This window comes from Electrona antarctica (genome assembly GCF_951216825.1).
Source record: "Electrona antarctica genome assembly, chromosome: 22".
Classification (NCBI taxonomy): domain Eukaryota; kingdom Metazoa; phylum Chordata; class Actinopteri; order Myctophiformes; family Myctophidae; genus Electrona; species Electrona antarctica.
In genome coordinates, this window is record NC_136805.1 from 36,304,837 (window position 1) to 36,324,503 (window position 19,667).

Here is a 19,667-nt window from a genome sequence, read left to right on the forward strand (position 1 = left end):
GATAGAATCACTATTGTCAACAACAGAATGTGGAGGGGTGTTGTCCATTGGGCTTTTTTTTTGGACTGCTAGTTGTGTTTAGTTTTTTGTTTGTTTTTCTTGTCTCTTTCTTTTGTGTAAGTCATGTGTATTTTGTATGCTTTATTGTAAAATCAGTAAAAAACTTTGATGACAAAAAAACAAAAACATTTCAGTACTGTGGCAGATTTGTCTGGTTTCCAGGCTAAGAATTATAAGGGATAAGAGATTTTCCTCTAACCTCTCCACCGGGTCCCTGAGCATGACGATGAACCTGGCGTCAGGCTGCAGGGCGTGCACAAAGTCCTGGATGAGGAACGGGGGCTCCCCCTCGTTCGTGTTGTCATAGAAATAGACCCAGCCGTTGTTGTCCCACATGGTGGAGGCACTGGCTTCTCCTGGGAATGCGTGCACACACACACACACACACACACACACACACACACACACACACACACACACACACACACACACACACACACACACACACAGTGTGGCCGGTTAAGTCTTACCCGTGCAGGCTCCTGGCATGCATTGTCGGATGAAACTCACCCGTGGCTTCCCTGTGAGGTTAGGGGTTTAGGTTAGGGCACTAATGCCTGTGTCGGACCAAACACATGCACCCTGTGCAGGCATACGTGTTCATAATTATTATGTATTCATTATTTTAACAACGATGCATTCTCACCCACACTCCGCTTGATTTGGAAAACACGGCATTTTCAGCTCGCCACTGTGAAAGCCTCTGGAATGCAAACAGGAACGTGGGTGGGAGACACGCCACGTACTGTGGAATGAAGAGGATAGGCTCCGTGGCGGGGACGACGCTGATCAGAGGTCGTTTGAACACAACTTTCGGGAGGAGGACAAAACGGTAAACGCCCAGGCTGTGAGTCAAATTATGGAAGGGGACTGCGGCCGTGTCCATCACGTGGCGATGCTTTTTTAGCCTGTAATGAGCCAAAGGAGGTCATTTCTCAAACGACTTGAGAGTTGAGAGCAGAACATTTCCAGACAGAGAGAGGAATGCTATCCAAGACTCATTAGGGCTGCGTCTGCCTTCATTATCCTCCCATCTCTGAAGTGGTGCTGTGATGTATTAGGGATGAAAGGCAAACAACAAGCCTTATCGGTCCCCCGGTTCCTTTGAGAAAAGGGGTCGCATACCTTTCTGTGATGACAATGTGCCGAGGAACACAAGGATCGCCACTGTTGCCGTCATGTGAAGCCATGCGCACATAAACAATATCACACTATCGCGCTCAATATGAATGTCTGCCGTGGGGCCTCTGTGGGGCCCCGTTTCTGTGATCACGTCTATTTTGCACGCATCCGTGTCCATTAACAAGGCTCCACGGGGACAGGCTGTAATAGGGCAAAACAAATGGCAGGGCCAGCCAGGCCGGCGTGCCTCTGGCATTTCCCACCAACTAACTCGGTTCTTGGCTGGTCGTTTGAAAGCCAAGGATTCTGGCCATAGGCCCGGCACCTTGCTGGGCTCTCCCAGGGCACGGTGTGAATACTAAGAGGGGCTTTGGCACACTCCCCTCCGCTCACATGGATTATTTATTTAAAGAGGGGAAACAACAACAAGGCGGTATGCTAAGCCGCGCTCAATGCACCGGCTCGGTCCAACGTGAAAAGGCTACTGTTGCAAGCTCTAAATCACTGTTGTTCTCTTTCTCTCTTCCTCCCTCCCTCCCTCTCTCCTCCTCCCTCCCTCCCTCTCTCTTCCTCCCTACCTCCCTCTCTCCAGCCAGGCAAATTCTTCAAGATTGTGTTTTTCGGATGAAGGGAAAGGAGACAGATGGAAGGGCAGCGGGGGCTGGAGGAGCAGGATATGAAGATACAGGAAGGAGGTTTGTGAGACTTCTCCGCCCCGTCACGGATATTATTGCTGTCCGAAATGCAAAAAACAATGCTTCCATTATTCGCCGCAGAGGAGTGGATAAGTGGCTGAGAGCGAGGTCCAGTATCTATAAGGCTTTTATGAAGCTGTCTTCTATAGTAGTTCTATTTAGACTCCTAATAGAGCTGAGATTAAAGAGATATTATGCACAATGACTCAAAATGTTAGTCACCACGTGGCAGGATACTGGGAAAATGTCAGTTCCTCACCCTCGATATCGTGAGCTTATGGTCCAGTTCTGATGGAGCGCGTCAAAACAATTCAAGTGCAAAACAATTTAAGAGAGACACAATGAAGAATCCAAGATCATAATTTCATAAATAAATTGATAGATTAATACAGGCCAGTGGTTTTCAACCAGTGGTCCAGGGACCACCGCAGTGTGGTCCTTGAGGGGGTTCCAGGTGGTCCCCATGCAGCTAAATTATTGAGAGTTGGTAATCAAATGGACCCTTATAGATCTTTTACTCTTGTGTAAAACGAAATGGACCCATAAGGGTCCATTTGGTTTCATGTGACGCTCCCAAGAGTTAAATTATTGTTAAACATCTGCATTACTTAATTTTTTTTACAATACGTTTATTACTTAGTTTTCTGTCTGAGAGGCTAAATCTCATCAAATGGTGGTCCGTGGCTCAAATGCCCAATAGATAACGGACCTTGATATGAAAAAGGTTGAAAACCACTGATTTAGGCAGTGGCGTGCACAGATAGACACTAGGGGGTGCTAGAGCACCCCCTGCCCTTTTGGCAATGTGCAGACCTACAAGCTCGTAGCAGACCTACAAGCTCGTAGCGCGCCACTCGGTGGCGCGCTATGAGCTTGTAGATCTGCTATTTTTCAATAGCTAAAGCATAACATAATGCTAACACCAAAAGGGGTTCCCGCCTAAAATAGATTAAGGCAACCGGCCGGTTCCACGCGCTGCACAAGGTGCCCTTTTTTTAACTTGAGCACCTGCCCCTCTAAATGTCTGTGCACGCCACTGGATTTAGGCCATCCTTAACACCACAAGGAGATTTACCTATGATGATGTTACGCTGCTGGCTGGAGGCTCCACTGGAATTAGCGTTCAAGTGGTCCTGGATTTGGTAAGCTGCCAGGTCAAATAGATCCAGGTAGTCTTCCACGGGATAGCGGTCGTGGAAGCCTTCGCTAAGACGGATGATACCTACAAGAAGATGGAGAGAACACTATAGGATTCTGTACTGCAAATGCATACTGCAATATGCCATGTCTTATGCCTAGTCCAAACTCTAACCCTAGAAATGCTCCATTTTTTCACCGCCACCAGGGGGCACCAAAAGTCCCAGACCGCCACCATATATATATTTTTTTAATTTTATATTTCTTTATAAATTTTTTTTTAATAATAATCTATAATAAAAAAAGAATCACACCCGTGTGAACTGAGTGGTGTAAGGTCTTATATAGCCTGATCAGCTGTGGTCTGACGTAATGAAATCACACCTGTGTGAACTGGGTGACCGTAGCAACCATGCTCATTTTTTACGCACAGACAGACAGACAGACTAACAAAGCCAGTTGTAGGAGTGGTTTACACCACTCAAAAAAAAAAGGACATCATGAAAAATAAGTTAAATAAGTCCTTGGCACCCATTGAGTTTTAAATACATTGTAGATATATCCGACCATTCAAAATATATGTTTCTGGGTGTGGAATGTACATAGAGCTTCATTGATCCCACGAGGGGAATTCAGTACACCGCAGTATGACACATACATAGGAGTGAACCGGTATTAATAATGTATTAAGGATGTATTAGGATGTATTAGGATTAAAGACAAAGGAGGATTTACCTGTTGTATGAGCTATTAACAGGTATAATTATAACTGTACAGTACATGTCGTGAACGTAAAAACATTTAGGAATGTAGTGCATAAACCTTGCTAGCAGCATGTCATTTGTTCCCTGTTGTTTGTTTGGTTATTTTTGTTGTTGTTGTTCCGCCTAGCCCCGTCTCCTGATTTACTGTCTATCTGCAGAATAATCTCCCTTTAAAACACGTCAATAAAAGTTCTAAGTTACAGCTGATAGCTGAAAGCCTCGTGCGCTGCCCGAAAGCTGCTCTATTATTCATGAATCCAAATTACTGTTTCAGTTAACGCATTTTGGGCGGGAACCCCTTTTGGTGTTAGCATTATGTTATGCTTTAGCTATTGAAAAATAGCAGATCTACAAGCTCATAGCGCGCCACCGAGTGGCGCGCTACGAGCTTGTAGGTCTGCTATTTTTGAAAAATCAAGAACGACTGACATAAACATAGCTTTTTCAGAAAACTGTCAGGATGTAGAAGACATTTTTAGAATCTGATCTCAGGCCAAAATTGGTTAAAGGGTGAAAACAAAAGCCATGCCTGTAGTTATTGGGAATGGTATTGAGGCGTCGCACTGCTGCGGAAGGCTGCCAGTGAAACTACAAAACACGAAGGGAATGTTTGCCTGCTTTGCAGCCTGAACCCTCTGGGTGCGTCTAATAATGAACTGAACTCTATAATCCAATCCAAATAAGCGCGTCTCTGGGAAAGCGGCCTAGACCAGCAAGCGCACTGCAGCGTCAGAGCATGCGTGCCAAGGTGAGGTTTGGGTGGGTTATTTCTTTCATGTCAAATGGTGTCTCTGAGCTAATTTATTGCATTAGGTTTTTACGTCGTACTGTTGCTCTGCAAGAGTCTATAGCGGACTTCTATAACAGGGTCTGTGTGTCTGGGGATAATCTCGCAAACCACCCGACCGATCCGTGCCACATTTCTTCCTGCAAACTGCCGCACAAGTATATCTCCACTAATATTTTTCATAATCGATGCTACTGGGGCTCCGATGAGGCTGAAACCTAATCCTAAACATTGTCTTTGGAGTCATACGTCATGTGTTTAATGTATAAGCACGTGACATAGACAACTGATGTAATAGATGACTGACATCACAGGCTTGTCACATGAAGTCCGATTGATTGATTGATTGAAATATTTATTAACAGTTTGCAGAATTACAGTACATTTCAAGCACAAACTCAATACAAAGGCTGTTAACTGTGAGTGGACGACCCAATTAAGCATTACACTTGTTTCCAATAGGGTCCACCATGTTCAATTCATCAAAAACATTTAGAGACGTACAAATAGACACTTCTATATAGACAAAGAACAGAACAGGAATTCATCATAATGGAGGTAAAAAGGGAAAAGAAACATATACAGTGAGGGAAAAAAAGATGGGTGAGATCCACATCGTAGTTGAAGCCACACCGTACCCACATGGATCCCAAGAACTGTGACACTTTTCAATTAGGCGTCACTCCCGACAACTTTACACTTACAACCTGGTCTCCTTCTCTGATGACCACACTCCTTTCAACACCACAGACGGGCACGAAGAGAGGAGCGCATGAGAACCCCCACACATTCACAGTTCCCAGCGAGGGAGCTGGAGAGAGAGGGAGCGGGGCCAAACCATCAAAGGCCCACTGTGTGTTCCTGACTTTTCTAGCTCGAAAACATCCAGTTTCTGAGTTTATCTCTGAATTAGGCTGGATGACAAATTCCTGCCTGTTGAGGCTGCATGAAAGCCAGCTGTGTGAGGTAGTGTGTTGGCACCAGGCTAGGTCCCTCTGATAAACTCCACTTTGAAACCAGACAGCAGTTTGATGGAGGCCAATAAAGCGGCTTTGAAGCAGTTAATGGTCTTCAAGTAGAAGACATTCCAAAGGAAAGCCAAGAATAACGATTTCTCTTAAATTAAAAAGGTGTTAAGTTAACTATGGAGTAGTCCCCTCGTAAAGCAAAGCGAATTGCTATCAAGTCGAGTAATCACTCTGTTGCTCTCTAAAATGAGCATAACAGTCATTATTAAGTACGTTCTTTTTTAAGTATGTTTTCGTTGCAGAGGACAGAGTCGAGGGTCTGTTATAGTGAAATATATATATATAAAAAAAGATGATCAGATTCAATGATTGATTGATCTATTATGAAGAGAATGATTATCTATTGGGTCTAAAAAGTAAAAGGTCAAGGACATTAGCAAAATACCTTGACACTATATAGAGCAAGACGCTTAACCCCTAATTGCTCCCGATGAGCAGGTTGGTGCCTTGCATGATTTCCTTTGCTATCCGTGTATGAATATGTGTGCGAAGGAAGGGTGAATGTAATGCACAATCTATGTAAAAGGCCATGGATATATATACACGCATCATTTACCATTTAGATTGCAGAATTTTCATGAGACTTGACGCCATGATTCAACTTAGAAACACTCAACTCGGTGTTTTAAAAGAACGTGATTGAAAAGCATTTCTCCTGGCAAAGCGAGGGATAGCCAAGGACATAAGTGAGGACCTCTGTGTGCGTGAGGAGGACACAAACAGTTGTGTAACAACACCATTTTGAGACTCAACATTGTGCGGCAGCAAAGTGAAAACAGGAAATGTGCACTGAATGATGAGGCCTGGAAAGACGCGAGGCCTCATTCATACATGCGTTTCAAGTGGTGTTCACCACAGCATCAACACAGTGTGTCACAAACAATGGTGAAATATGTGCTGTAAGCTGCACATGTGCAATAGAGACACGCTTAATGAGCCGCACTCACTATGTTGCACAACTCTGTGCATCTACGAGATAGGGACCTAGCTTGCACACAAGGCAGCTAATGATGACAAACAAAAACAAAAAAACAAAACCAAGACGATTAGCATTCAAAGTGGGAAATACCCACAGCATTGAACCTTGTTAACACCCAATTAAAGCTGTAAAAGTGAAGCTAAACAACTCTTAGGTAGAACATAATTAGCATTTGTAAGTTGATTCTTCGCCTGCACAGTGCGAGGCAGCAGGCCGTGGCAGTTTAAAACCTTTGGTTTAAAGGGGATATACCAACTCATTTTCAACATTGCACTATTTCATTAATATTAATAATATTAATTCATTTAAAAACAAAGTCCCCTCCTTCTGTTTAGCCTAGAACTGGAGGTCTAGAACTTGGGGTCACTTGATCAGTGACATCACGTCTTTTGATTGATTGATTGAAATATTGATTAACAGTTTGCAGAATTACAGTACATTTCAAGCACAAACTCAATACAAAGACAAAGCCACCAGGGGGCGCCAAAAGTCCCAGACCGCCACCATATATATATTTTTTTCTTACCATGTTAAATAACACGAAAAACACGTCCTTGGCGCTCCAGGACATCATGAAAAAGAAGTTAAATAACTGAGTGGACAACCCAATTAAGCATTACACTTGTTTACAAGAGGGTCCACCTTGTTCAATTCATCAAAACATTTAGAGACGTACAAATAGACACTTCTATATATAATCAAAGAACAGAACAGGAATTCATCATAAGGGAGGTAAAAAGGGAAAAGAAACATATACAGTACCTTGCTCATTGCGGTGTTTCCATTCCTCCTTTCCTGCGAAAGAAATTTGGGCTATTTTGTTTATATTTTGGGGTACCCAGGCCCCTAAAAAGAGAGGCAGGCAGGCATCCAGAAGCTCTCAATGGTTTAACCATAATACAACTAAATACAATAACTATACACACATTTCACTTGAATTGGATTTCAATACTTTACAATTTTATAATTATTATTATTATTTATTTTTTATATTTTTCGGGGGCCCCCGGGCTGCAGACCACCCTAGCCCAACGGTAAGTCCACCTCTGCAGTAAGGGGGTGGGCGGTGGGGGGAATTCAGATTTTACGGAGGCCAGTTTCGAATTGCAGCAGTCCTTAGGTGCCCTTTGAGAGCGGTTTTGAAGGAGTCAAAGGATTCGCATGTCTTAATGACTGTTGGTAGCGTTCCACATTTTGGTGGCATAGGAGCGAAAATAATTTAGTCCCTTGTTTGTGCCGAATCTGGGTTGTACATGGTTCGTTGCACTTCCTCTGGTGTTATGGGTGTGGACTTCGTTAACATTAACCCATTGATGCCTGAGGCCGAATCTGGGAACGCCTTCTAGGGCCTGACCTAAGGTTTCTAAAAACCTTCAAATTCTGATTAATTATTTTTTAAATAGTTATGTTGCTACATGTATAGCAATAGCTGATGAGACGCAGAGAGCGCGCCGGCATCAAGGGTAGAACAACGTATACGTTGCATCAGGCATCAATGGGTTAAGGAAGTATCTAGACAGGTACATGGGTATCTTGGTGGTGTATCGAATCTTGTGGACCAGACCCATTGCAAGATGCTGTAATCTGTCGTCGACCCTAAGCCATTCCAGCCTGTCAAAGTGGGCAGGGGTGAGGTGGGTTCGGGGGTTGAGGCCAAGTAGGAGCCTGACCAGTTTGTTTTGGGAAGTCTGGAGCCTAGTTTTAAGGGCCTTTTAGGTGCTGTGGTACGTCTGTGTACTCTGGCCAAAGAGTACACCTTCATGATGTCACTGATCTATAGGCTAAACAGAAGGGGGGACTTTTTATTATTTCCACACAACTCTAAGGTACGTATATTAATGAAATTGTTCAATGTTGAAAATGAGTAGTATTCGCCTTTAACTGCAGTGGAGCACTACAACAGTACTCCATGCTTATTCTAATCTTACTTCTGTTGCAAACTCATTCGAATCACATTCGCAATCTCACCTCGAAGTAGCAACCGCTCATCCCCATTTCCGATGTCAAAACCGAAATTACTTTTTCGTCCAACCTTTGTTACTAAGTGGCCGTGAGACGTGAGCAAAATCAATGATTTGAAGTCGCTCTTTAGTAGCTGGCTGAGAGAAATCGCAGTTTGACTGGAGTGTGAGGTCATTAATCAACCCCTATCCACACACAGCCTCTCGGTGCTATAGAAATGTAAATTAGCCAACCATTCACACATAGTGGATATAAGCATCTGTTGGAAGGACGCTAACAAAGGAAGACCATAAGTATTCAAGTCAATGATGTTGACAAACAACCTTGCACTTGACGCTCCGAGGGCTCTTTCAAATTGGCCACAAGCTGCATTGTCGCTGAAACCGTACTTCTCAGACTTTGCTGACTATTTTCAACTGCCGTGCGCGATTCTGATATTGAATTATTCATCACATATACTGTATAGGGCCCTGGCCTTAACACAGCTTTGCAGATTATGACAAATAGCACCATATTTTATTTTGTACGTGCTCATGCCCAGTCTTGTGGGCTTTCTCGCAGGGGTGTCGCTAAAACTGTTCCATGCCAAGGACCTGCAAATAGCCACTGGCTGCAGCCCCGATGTTAAGAAATGGATTTATATATGATACATATGACATGCCCGAAATTGGAAACTGGCCACTGGCTGCAGCCCCGATGTTAAGAATGGATGGATGTACATGCCCGAAATTGGAACGCCAGGTTTAAAGTGGTTAAACTGGCACATTAATCGTATGAATTGAATTGAAATAAAATAATAACAATCTTTTGTTAGCGTTTTTGTTTAGTTTTTCCGTTTTCAACTTTCCAATAGGCCCCCTGGTGGCACCGTGGGTGGCCACAGCCCCCCACTTGTTATCGGGGAGCCCTCCCATAATTGCTCCTGACGAGCATGGTTTCCTCTGCCAACGGTGTATGAATGCGTGTGTGTGTGAATGGGTGAATTCTGTAATGCACAATCATTGTAAAACGCCTTGATTAACCCATTTTGGGCGGGAACCCCTTTTGGTGTTAGCATTATGTTATGCTTTAGCTATTGAAAAATAGCAGATCTACAAGCTACGAGCTTGTAGGTCTGCTATTTTTGAAAAATCGAAGAAACATAGCTTTTTCAGAAAACTGTCAGGATGTAGAAGAAGATTTTTAGAATCTGATCTCAGGTCAAAATGGGATAAAGGTGCTATATAAATGCAGCTCATTTACCATTTATTTACCATTGTGTATATACTATCCCGGAACACATTTACCATGGGAGCATGAGCAGAGAGCTACAGTGGAAGGAGGAGTGTTCCAAACTCACCAAACCTCTTGCGGGTCCACCAGTGTGGCTCTTTGACAGTGGTGAACCTGACGTCCGGGTGCAGCCTCAGTCGGTCGTATAGGTCCGTCGTGCCGCACTTTGGCTGGCCGATGACGTAGAAATATGGCAGGCATCGCATGCGGTAGTATTTCCCGCCGCGGTGAAACAAGTGTTCCCGGAAAGTGTTCCTCAGGTATTCGAATACGGTGCGGAATCGCAGCGAGTATCGCGCGTAGAGGTTTGTCCTGTAAGGGTCCGAGGTGATATTCCCAGTGTACTCCTCGTACCAGCATGGGTTCTTCGCGCCGGGCACGAATTTGCGGGGGATGACAGAAAATAGCTGTAGAAGACAAAGCAAAAGCAGCTCGTTGAAAGATCCTAAAGGCAAGTGACACACGTTCCCAGATAAAGGAGAGAGCATAAAAACAACAACCTTGATCTGATCAGTGCTTATGCCAGCTTCAGATATAGAGGATTCCACAAGTTGACCGGACAAACACTGAGGCTGATTTTGGCATATTAGGCTTTATTTCAGATATTAGTGTAGATTTAGATGGACAGATAGATGGGAGACCAAGATCAGAGAGAGAGAGAGAGAGGAAAAAGTAATGCGAGGCAAGGCTCATTCAAACCCTGGCCCTAGAGGCATAATGTACAGTCTGTGCATTAACTGACTGAGCCACCAAGTGAGGTTGATAGTCTAGTCGTGTGCGTGTGCGTGTGCGTGTGCGTGTACGTGTGTGTGTGTGTGTGTGTTTTCTAACACCATCTGTGTGGGAGTTCAGTGTTATGATTACTGCGGGCAGGAGGACATTGTCTCTGGAGCATCAAGAATGAACAGACTAATGAACCTGACGCGTACAATGACTCACACACAACCTTCATTTCTCTCCCTTCGCCGCTCTTAGCTCGTCTGTCACTCTCCCCTATATACATCTGGTTGGCGCTGGTGTTTTTCTTCCTACAGCAGCTTGGCTCCCACCAGCCCGGAGGTGTGAGTCTGAGTCATACCCATGAGGTCTAGCCCATTCAGGCCTGACGTCGAAATTAAAAAAAAAAAAAGTTTTCTAAATCATGACAATTTTCGGAAAGATTTGAGGCACATTTTAACGATTTTTCAAAAATAGCAGACCTACAAGTTCATAGCGCGCCACTCGGTGGCGCGCTATGAGCTTGTAGATCTGCTATTTTTCAATAGCTAAATTATAACAATGTTTAAAACACCAAAAGGGGTTCCCGCCCCAAAATGGGTTAATGGTTAATGTGGTTAAACGCTAACGTGACATGGATGCGTTCCAGGTCTCAATGGGCTAGAGGTGGCCCTGTTTCCTGGCGGCTGTAGGCAGCAGCTCCCATTTCACAATTCATAACATCCCCACATTTCAAAACTCCTGTCTCTATCATGTGAAATGCCACAAGGTCCGATGTTATGCAACGACTCTCTCGTCGCCTGATTAGACCGAGCGCATTTGAGGACAAGCACTGCGCAATCTGCGGGGATATTTGATATTGATCGCCCCCCCGAGCCATGTTCCCTTGTTCGATTAGCTCACTCAATAAGAAATTAGGTGTGTTGCCAAATAGAGATGGCAGAAGCACATTATCATTAGGTTTAAGAATGAATTGAAGCAGGCGGTGCAAAGAAGACCGAGGCCAAACTGTGGGATGATGACAGTGCGATGACTTTGAGCTTGACATCCCTTGAGGGATTTGGAGGCCGCCCAAATCGGGTGCTAAGCACACATGCCATTATCTGGAGTAACCCGGAGTGTTAACGCAAGGTTTTTGGAGCCATTTTTATCGGCGCACAAATGAAATTTGAAATGGCAACGTGTGCGAGGAGTCTATGAAAGATGGTGCGGCCAACCTGTAGGCGAGAATACTGATTTAGAGAATACTGATCTCTCTCGGGCATCTCTGACAATTTCTGCTCTGAAGACGTCTGAGTCTGTTAATTAAAACCCGGGTTGATATCACGCCCAGCCACATTTTGCATTCTAATTACATTTTAAAGATAACCTTTATGAAATCACTCCGATGTGCATTACCCCACTGTGTCCCTTCTGAAACAATTTGCCAGCATGCACACTCCAAAAGCCCCACCCCCACAGTTTTCACATACATGTATTGGAGTAAAAGTAGAATATTTAGTATTTGCCTCTGACGGCCGAGCTACACCAGGCTTTTCATCGCACGTTTACGTGTATACGCACACACGCACTTATAGGTCCAGTCCTATTTTAAGTGCGCGTACACGGGGCTCGCGTGGAGCTCGGCCGTGAGATGCTGTGGAGTGGAAGTGAAAGTATAAGAAATGGGAAATACCTAAGTAAAGTAACAAATACCTCACAACTGTGCTTAAAGGGGCATTCCACTCATTTTCAACATTTTACTATGTCATTAATATATGAGGTAAGGTATATTAATGACATGGTAAAATGTTGAAAATGAGTGATATTCCCCTTAAGTACACCACTTAAAGATGGAGAGATTTTTTTCCACCCTAAAACATGATCATCAGGTCTTATTGTTATATAAGGAGGTATCATTTTTTCAAAAAAGTGTACAGTATTTGTTAAAATGTTGTTTTTATGTGGGCACGCCCACTAGTTAATTTAGTTTGCCTGGTGGGTGGTGATCCACCTGAACTGAAGCCGCACCCACAGCTGTAGTTGTATGATAAAGGGGGGGCTGATAGTGTGATGTCACTATATTACTGTTTATTTCATTGGCCCGTTTGACTGTCAAGGGTTCAGCCTCCAGGAAGAAACCCTAAATACAAAGTTAATACACCATTGCACATAAAAACGACTCCAGGGTGTCTAATGTACTGTACTGTCACCTCATAGACACATGAAAAATACAAAAATTGTGGCACTCCCTCTTTAAGTAAATGTACATAGTTACTTTCCACCACTGCCGATTTGTGTTGCAACTGAACTCACATGGGGTTCGCTGTTGATCAGCGCATTGAGGTTCGGGAGCTGCCTGAGGCTGCTGAACTTGGTGGGTCCGTCCAGGAAGTGGAAGGGCGACGGGGTGAGGAGGAGGCCCTTCTTGTCGCCCGTCAGGATGTACGAGGCCATGATGAGGAACGTGACGGCCAGGCCGAACAGGAAGCCCAGCGCGCTCCACAAGCGATGATAGTGATGCCTCGCCGCCGCTGCCGCCGGTGGCAGCACTTCCCGCTTCAGCTCCAGCACGGCGAACAGGCTCATGGGCGTCACGTCGTCCACCTGCAGCAGCAGCGGCCTCTTGCGGTAGTCCTCCAGTACCGGGGAGCCCAGCAGGCTGTATTTGTAGTCCATCTGCTGCGTCATGGCGGGGCGTGTCAGCAGGTGGTGGGGCCCCCCGGGGGGTTGGGGTTGGGGTGGGGGGCGGGGCGGCGGGGGAGCTCAGGCGATGGGAGGTGATGCGGACAGGCGACCCGTGACACAGGAGCGTGTTGGTTGGCAGAGCGGCCCGGAGCCGCCCACTTCATCCACTGGTGGTTCCCTGGAGATAAAATGAGAAGAATGATTGGTTAAAGAGCTAAACTAAAAGAAAACCCTCTGAAAGAGTCAGTCAGTTGCAGTTCAGCGTCGTCGGGTTCTCAAAGAATGCCATTGCTACCACCTTCAGACAGTGCAGCGAGGAATAAAACATGAAGGGAAATTTAAATTATGGAAAAACCTTTCAATAAAAGTACATTTTTATGAAGTCATTCAAAAGAAGACACTGAACTTTAGAAAGTTAGAGATGCCATCCAGGTCCCCAGAGTTTTAATTGATGCGATGAGAGTGGATTTTTTAGTGGTGGGTATGATCAGAATGTTAGTCACATCCTCTTTTAGTGCTGACTTGCATTTATGAGTCAAATCTGTTCAGGAACTCGGTTGCAAATGCAAACAGTAGCAAAGCACTGAGAGGGGCGATTAGCCCATTCTGACCTGAGATCAGATTCTAAAAATGTCTTCTACATCCTGACAGTTTTCTGAAAAAGCTATGTTTCTATGTCAGTCGTTCTTCGATTTTTCAAAAATAGCAGACCTACAAGTTCATAGTGCGCCACTCGGTGGCGCGCTATGAGCTTGTAGATCTGCTATTTTTCAATAGCTAAAGCACAACATAATGCTAACACCAAAAGGGGATCCCGCCCAAAATGGGTTAGATTTCCCCGCATTTCAGCTTAGGCGTACAATTCTCTACCCAGAGTCGTGTCCGTGTTGCGTAGTGAAATCACATGCGTCAGTTTTCGGAAAATCCTTATATTCCAGGATTTGAATCAATCATCATAATACAATGGAATAATTTTAGCTTAAGATAAGCCTAAACATCACCAGCTACATATCCTTTATGCATCACACATCATTTAAACGGTGACCTATTAGTGACACAGTAGCAACGATCAAACACGTGTATACAAGGTTGGCCAGAATGTGAGGTGAGCAACTATGTATTTTTGAACCGACTGATAGATCAGGACAGGCCGCAAAGTAGAAGTAGGACAATTTGAGAAAGACATTAATTCATTAATTTGATCATTCTTTTTTTTCTGCTTATAGTCCGACTTTATCATTAAATGATTGACTTAGCAGCCTATAATAACATTTAAAAGCTGTGGTTATTTTCACTGTCAACCTGGCAGGTGATGGTTCAGTAAATATATCCAATCAAATGCCCAAAGAGAGACTGCCCACCGCAATTCCAAAGTTGAGCGATAAGCACGGTTAAACTAAATTCCCAGTCCGTTTGACATATCTCTCTCTCTCACTCTCACTCTCACTCTTGCTGTTTTAATCCATGTTTACGGGACACGGACACACACCATGCCCCCACCACACACCCATGTGGCAGAACATTCACAATGTGGGGCGAGCGATAAGGGGGAAAGTGATCCACACACTAAGCCCTGACACAAACCAGGCTACAACGGCAGCGCCCCACACCTCCGGGGGAGAGAGACGGGGATATGTGAGATACCTGGTCTAGACCGGGGAGGGATTATATTATCAGAAAATGGTAGTAGTCCTTGCCGTGAAGTCACGTGGATCAACTGTCCCCCTATAGATAAACGGACCACCATCGGTTAGACGTCTGCTTCATCCTTGGGGGGGGGGGGGGGGGGGGGTGTCTTTGTACCTGGATCTCGGCCGACAGCAGCATGCCAGTGAATGCATTACAACGACACAATGACGGGTAGCACCAGCACGACTTATACAGAGGGGTCATGGGCACCCTTCTTGGAGACGAGGCGAACAAGGCTGTAAACAGATCTGCATGCATACATATAAGCTAGTGCGCTGTACGCAGCAATGAGGCGGAGATTGTGGGGTGAGATATATATAAAGACGGCAGGCAAGGGATTGAGTCATTGTTCCTTCTCATGACTGCTGATAGGCGGCCGCGCATGCACCCCCCCTCCCTTCCTGATAACATGATGGCTGGAGAGCGCCTGCCTGCCCATGTAATGTCATTTACCTCCTGCTGGGCCCTCATTGGCTTCCACAGCAACGCTTCCCATTCTCTCCCGGTGACAGTCACCGAGATAATGAGCCCCACTCGGGGAGACCGATTTTCAAACCCCCTCCACCAAAAAAAAAAAGAATAAAGTTTGTCTGCCTGGAACTTCACAAGGTATGGAAAAAAAAGAAAAATAGGGGCAAGTGACGGAATAAAGGCTTCGCCGCATGAACCTGTCATGCTGGATTGAAATCAGCAGTCGGATAGGATTATGTTTTCTATTTCTGTCTTACAATGATTCCTCATCTCAGCGTGCTTTTTTAATTTATTTATTATGATTTCGATCAACTCCTGTGAATGACAACGGCAGGGCGAGAACGACGCAACGCATTAAGATGGATACAAAAATATATATATATACTTTTTTTTTTACAGCGTTCATACTTCACACAGTCAGGTTTTTTCCATTAGGTTTGACGGCACGTGTCATGGTGTGTCCAATATTTAACATCTTTTGTTACTCGAATGTAGATGACAACTGCAAAAAGGCTTTGCTTGTTGTTGAAGTTTAATGGACGCAGCTTGCAATGGCAGCGGTAAATGTCATGGAAACGTTGGTATGTAATCAAGAGAGATACACCGTGAATCCTTTCATTTATATCTGTGAATCTGTGAGTGAACAAATGTATGGGTCCATTTGTTTACCTTTTATTTTACATTTGTACACTCTCCGAGGAGTTGGCAGCACTTTTAGGATTACACATTGGGGGTAGTATAGTAGGCATGATGAGATGAGTGAGTATCCCCACCCAGTCCTCGTTCCATCAACGCTTATTGACCGCCTCTGTCCTTCATCAAGGATGATGTCAATGGCACACGTGAGCCTGAGGCTGTTTTTAGAGGAAGATAAGGAGGAAAAGGGAGATAAGTGGGTAGGTGGGCAGTGCTGGGACGAGGCTGGGGAGAGAGGGAGAGAGAGGCAGACGCAAAGAAGCCCAAGAGGCGCACCAAGACACCGACAAAGGGGGAGAGAGAGTGTGCGATATGGAGAGGGAGCAAGAGATGTCAGCCTTCAGGGGATCCAGCTAGTAACAGCAGCAAGGAGGGACTGGCACTTTGACAGATTTGGTCTATTCATAAAGCAATTTATATGTATCCCTCATCCATCAGCCCATGATGAAATAACTCAATTCCAACCAAAATGTGGCCTGGAGGAAACGTCAGGGAAACGACACCAAACCCTCCCCCCTACACCATTGCACGCACCATTACTGGAGATTGTTCCCGATGCATCTTGGACATGGATTAACACATCACCCCGACACACAATTACCACTCACCCAGGGGAGTCCGTTCACAACTGGAAGTCATGCTCATCAGAAACCACAACCTCACAGACGCTCCCATAATGAAAGGCACAACCTAACATCAACGGAGTGGGCAGGCATGCTTCGCTGTGAGGCCTCCCTCCCCGTGTGTCGCAAAAGGATTGCCATGGCCTTAATAATTCATTAGAGAGTCCTCTCCGTGTAGTCATTCACAGCGGCTGATTGGGGAATAAGGCAATCAGGCAGCGTTGTGTCAAGTCTGCCCTTCGCTCTGCAGCTGTTAGCTGTCCATCTTGCTTCAGGAAGAGATGGGCTTGGATCCAAACCCAATCATTTGGAGATAATTATCACTCGAGCGTGCCTTTTTTCTCCACTTAACAATTTTCTTTGTTTGTTTCTGTCGTTGCCATTACAGTCTTGTTGCTGTTTGTGCAAAGAAATCTGCGGTGACTTCCATTGCTGTAATCTTTTCTCTATCTTTGCCATTTAGCCGTCTGCCAAAGCAAAGCATGAAAAAGCGGGAGTGTATTCCAGCTCTCTCCCACACTGGCAGTGCTGTGAAAATAAAAAACCCGACACTGACTGTGAAGACCAAGATAAATGCGTCTTTACAGTGCAGTTCTATCATAGCCAGAAGAAAAGTATATCCTCATATACTGCAGTTGCTTTGTCACGTGGAGAATGTCCTTCTGGACAACAAAAAAATGGCGAAATGCTTCTCATTGTCTTCTAAACCATTCTTCACACTGGAAGGTATAGTGGGTCCGTTGACGGATGTCAAGTCGACGGAACACATTCACTTTCTATGGAGAGCAGAAGATGTGGCCGCATGGTGCATCATGGATACAGCACAGCCAAGCGAGTTGACGCACCAACTGGAATATAGGCATCTATGAATTTACATAATTACGACTCAAGACCTCAACTTTATGCAAATGAGGTCGATCCATCACCACATGGTGAGCTCGTGAAACTCGGGTCAAAAGTGTCACACTAAGGCAGGCAGTGCTGATGGAATATAAATCAAGATTCTGTTACTGCATCATACATAAACACACATGAGCGTACTGTTAAAACCTAATTGCCGCCAGCATTAATTCATCCATCGATAGCGTACTGCCAGGGTTTTATCGCGCGTAACACTTACTTTGAATAACCAAATATCCATAATCGCATCTTACTATGAAACAATTCTGTGTGTGTTGACATCGGTGGTGGAAAAAGTGGACCGCGAGTATCACAGCGCCTGCTACAGGCCGTTGAAAACGGTTGTCTGGGCCAAATCTACCCCCTCAATGTCAGTTCCGAGATACAGCCATCTGAAGACAGACAATGCAAGTGGATGCGCGCGCATCTTCAAAATGGCCGCGGCCATTGTGTGTTTGTGTCCCAGAGTGTTGGTTGCGTTAGCAATATCAGCTAACGATCGAAACGGATCAAAAAGGGATTAAAAGCTAGTTCACAGCTTTCTCGCGTTTGGCGGAGAAGGAAGCAAGAGTAGGTTCTCGTTTTCCATGTGACTGGCGGAAAAACGGTTAAGTTGTACAGTATGTACGTCCATCCAATTGGAGGGAAAGAGTAGTCCATCATAACCACGTCCATCCTGTGGGATTATTATCTAGGTTCATACGGAGAAAACCGGTAGAGTTTAGAGAACAATCAACATGTGAGTTATGGCACCTTATCACGGTACAGTACTTTTCTCCAGTAGGTTGCATGACCATGGAAAACCGAGGGCATCCTCTCTTAGTTATTCAGCAGTCCAAGATGTACCGTTTTATGGTTCAGGAACCATAAAACGTCACTCTTTGTTGACAGAAAACACATTGCACAGTATCACAGGAAACTGTTTAAAAGTCCTCTCTTACCCTTTCCATGAGTTTCTGTTGTCTACAGCTTTGAGGGGGGGGGGGGGGGAGTGCATTAAAAATTGATTTCTGTTGGGCACAATGTTGACCCATTTACAGAGGGAATCTAAATTGAAAATGATGCTGAGAAACCACTTTGCATATATGTCTTTCGTCACCAGAGGAGGTCCTTTATATGCCGGCGAGTGCTATATATTTTATTATTCAATGTGTGACAACTTAAACTTCACTTATCTGCAGGAGCAACAGGCCCGATTAGAGGTTGTGTGCCAGCCGCCAGACCGCGAGAGAGAGACGTGCTGGAATGTGATAGGAGGTTTTGGAGACCGGGCCGAGTCGATAAGCTCTAAGCAAACCTGATATTACCAAGAACGGAAAACGAAAAATGTGCATGTCCTCAAAGACACTGATGAAAAGATGTGGGGTATAATCATATAGCTATAAGGCTTTTCTCCAAAGCTGCACACAGACATTACAAGAGCAGCGCACGATACTCATTATGAGACGCGTTTGATCATGAAGCAATTTAATATGATCAATGAGGCCCAGTGACTGATCATTGCTCCCTGAAGCTGATAGGGAACAGTTGTTTAATACACGGACTGGGATTTGAAACTTTAACTTGAATTTAATGTGAGCAATAACCTAGAACTCCAGGAGGCTTGTGAAACCCACAGTGGAAACATGACACAATACCAGCTAGGCAAGCGGCCCTCTGTGCCATTCACGTCCCTTTTCCCATTTGCAGCATAAAGGAAACTAAGAAGAAGAGTATGAAGCGATATGGAGTGCACTGAAACACATGTGTTCAAGTGGCTTGGGAGAGATTGAAAATAGAGTAGCACGTTCTGTGCACGGCCGTCGTGAGCAGCTCTGCCCATGAGGACTCCTGACCTACTCTATTCTGTACCATCACAGAACGCCTGCTGTAACCCAGCCAGCTACCCTCTCTCAAGTGGAACAAACTCGCCTTTGTTCAAAAACAGTGCATGTCCACGTAGCACAATTGAGCCATTCCACCTTTAGGGCCACTTAGGGTCTCTTGAAAACAAACGGGAAGAATAGAGTGTGCGGCTAATGACACCGATCAGACAGTAAGCAGAATCTCTGCGGACTCGGGCCGTTTCCAGTTATGGCTTTATCTATGAGAAGAGTGA

The 19,667-nt window shown here is 44.9% G+C and overlaps 1 protein-coding gene and 1 long non-coding RNA gene across 3 annotated transcripts in view; one reads left to right on the forward strand and one right to left on the reverse strand.

The window, feature by feature from the left end:
- Window positions 1-1,855, forward strand: part of LOC306915581 — a 106,190-nt gene extending 104,335 nt beyond the window's left edge. For both annotated transcript variants that reach the window (XR_013788846.1, XR_013788847.1), the window contains exon 3: window positions 1,775-1,855. This is a non-coding gene — a long non-coding RNA (uncharacterized lncRNA). The remainder of the gene's footprint in view (window positions 1-1,774) is intronic.
- Window positions 1-19,667, reverse strand: part of chst15 (carbohydrate sulfotransferase 15) — a 65,237-nt gene that overhangs the window by 13,108 nt on the left and 32,462 nt on the right. Inside the window, exons 2-5 of the mRNA XM_079492995.1 lie at window positions 12,819-13,368; window positions 9,874-10,213; window positions 2,953-3,099; window positions 260-416 (exon numbers count right to left, since the gene is read on the reverse strand). Coding sequence (XP_079349121.1) covers window positions 260-416; window positions 2,953-3,099; window positions 9,874-10,213; window positions 12,819-13,193 — 1,019 coding nt within the window. The 5' untranslated portion in view covers window positions 13,194-13,368. The remainder of the gene's footprint in view (window positions 1-259; window positions 417-2,952; window positions 3,100-9,873; window positions 10,214-12,818; window positions 13,369-19,667) is intronic.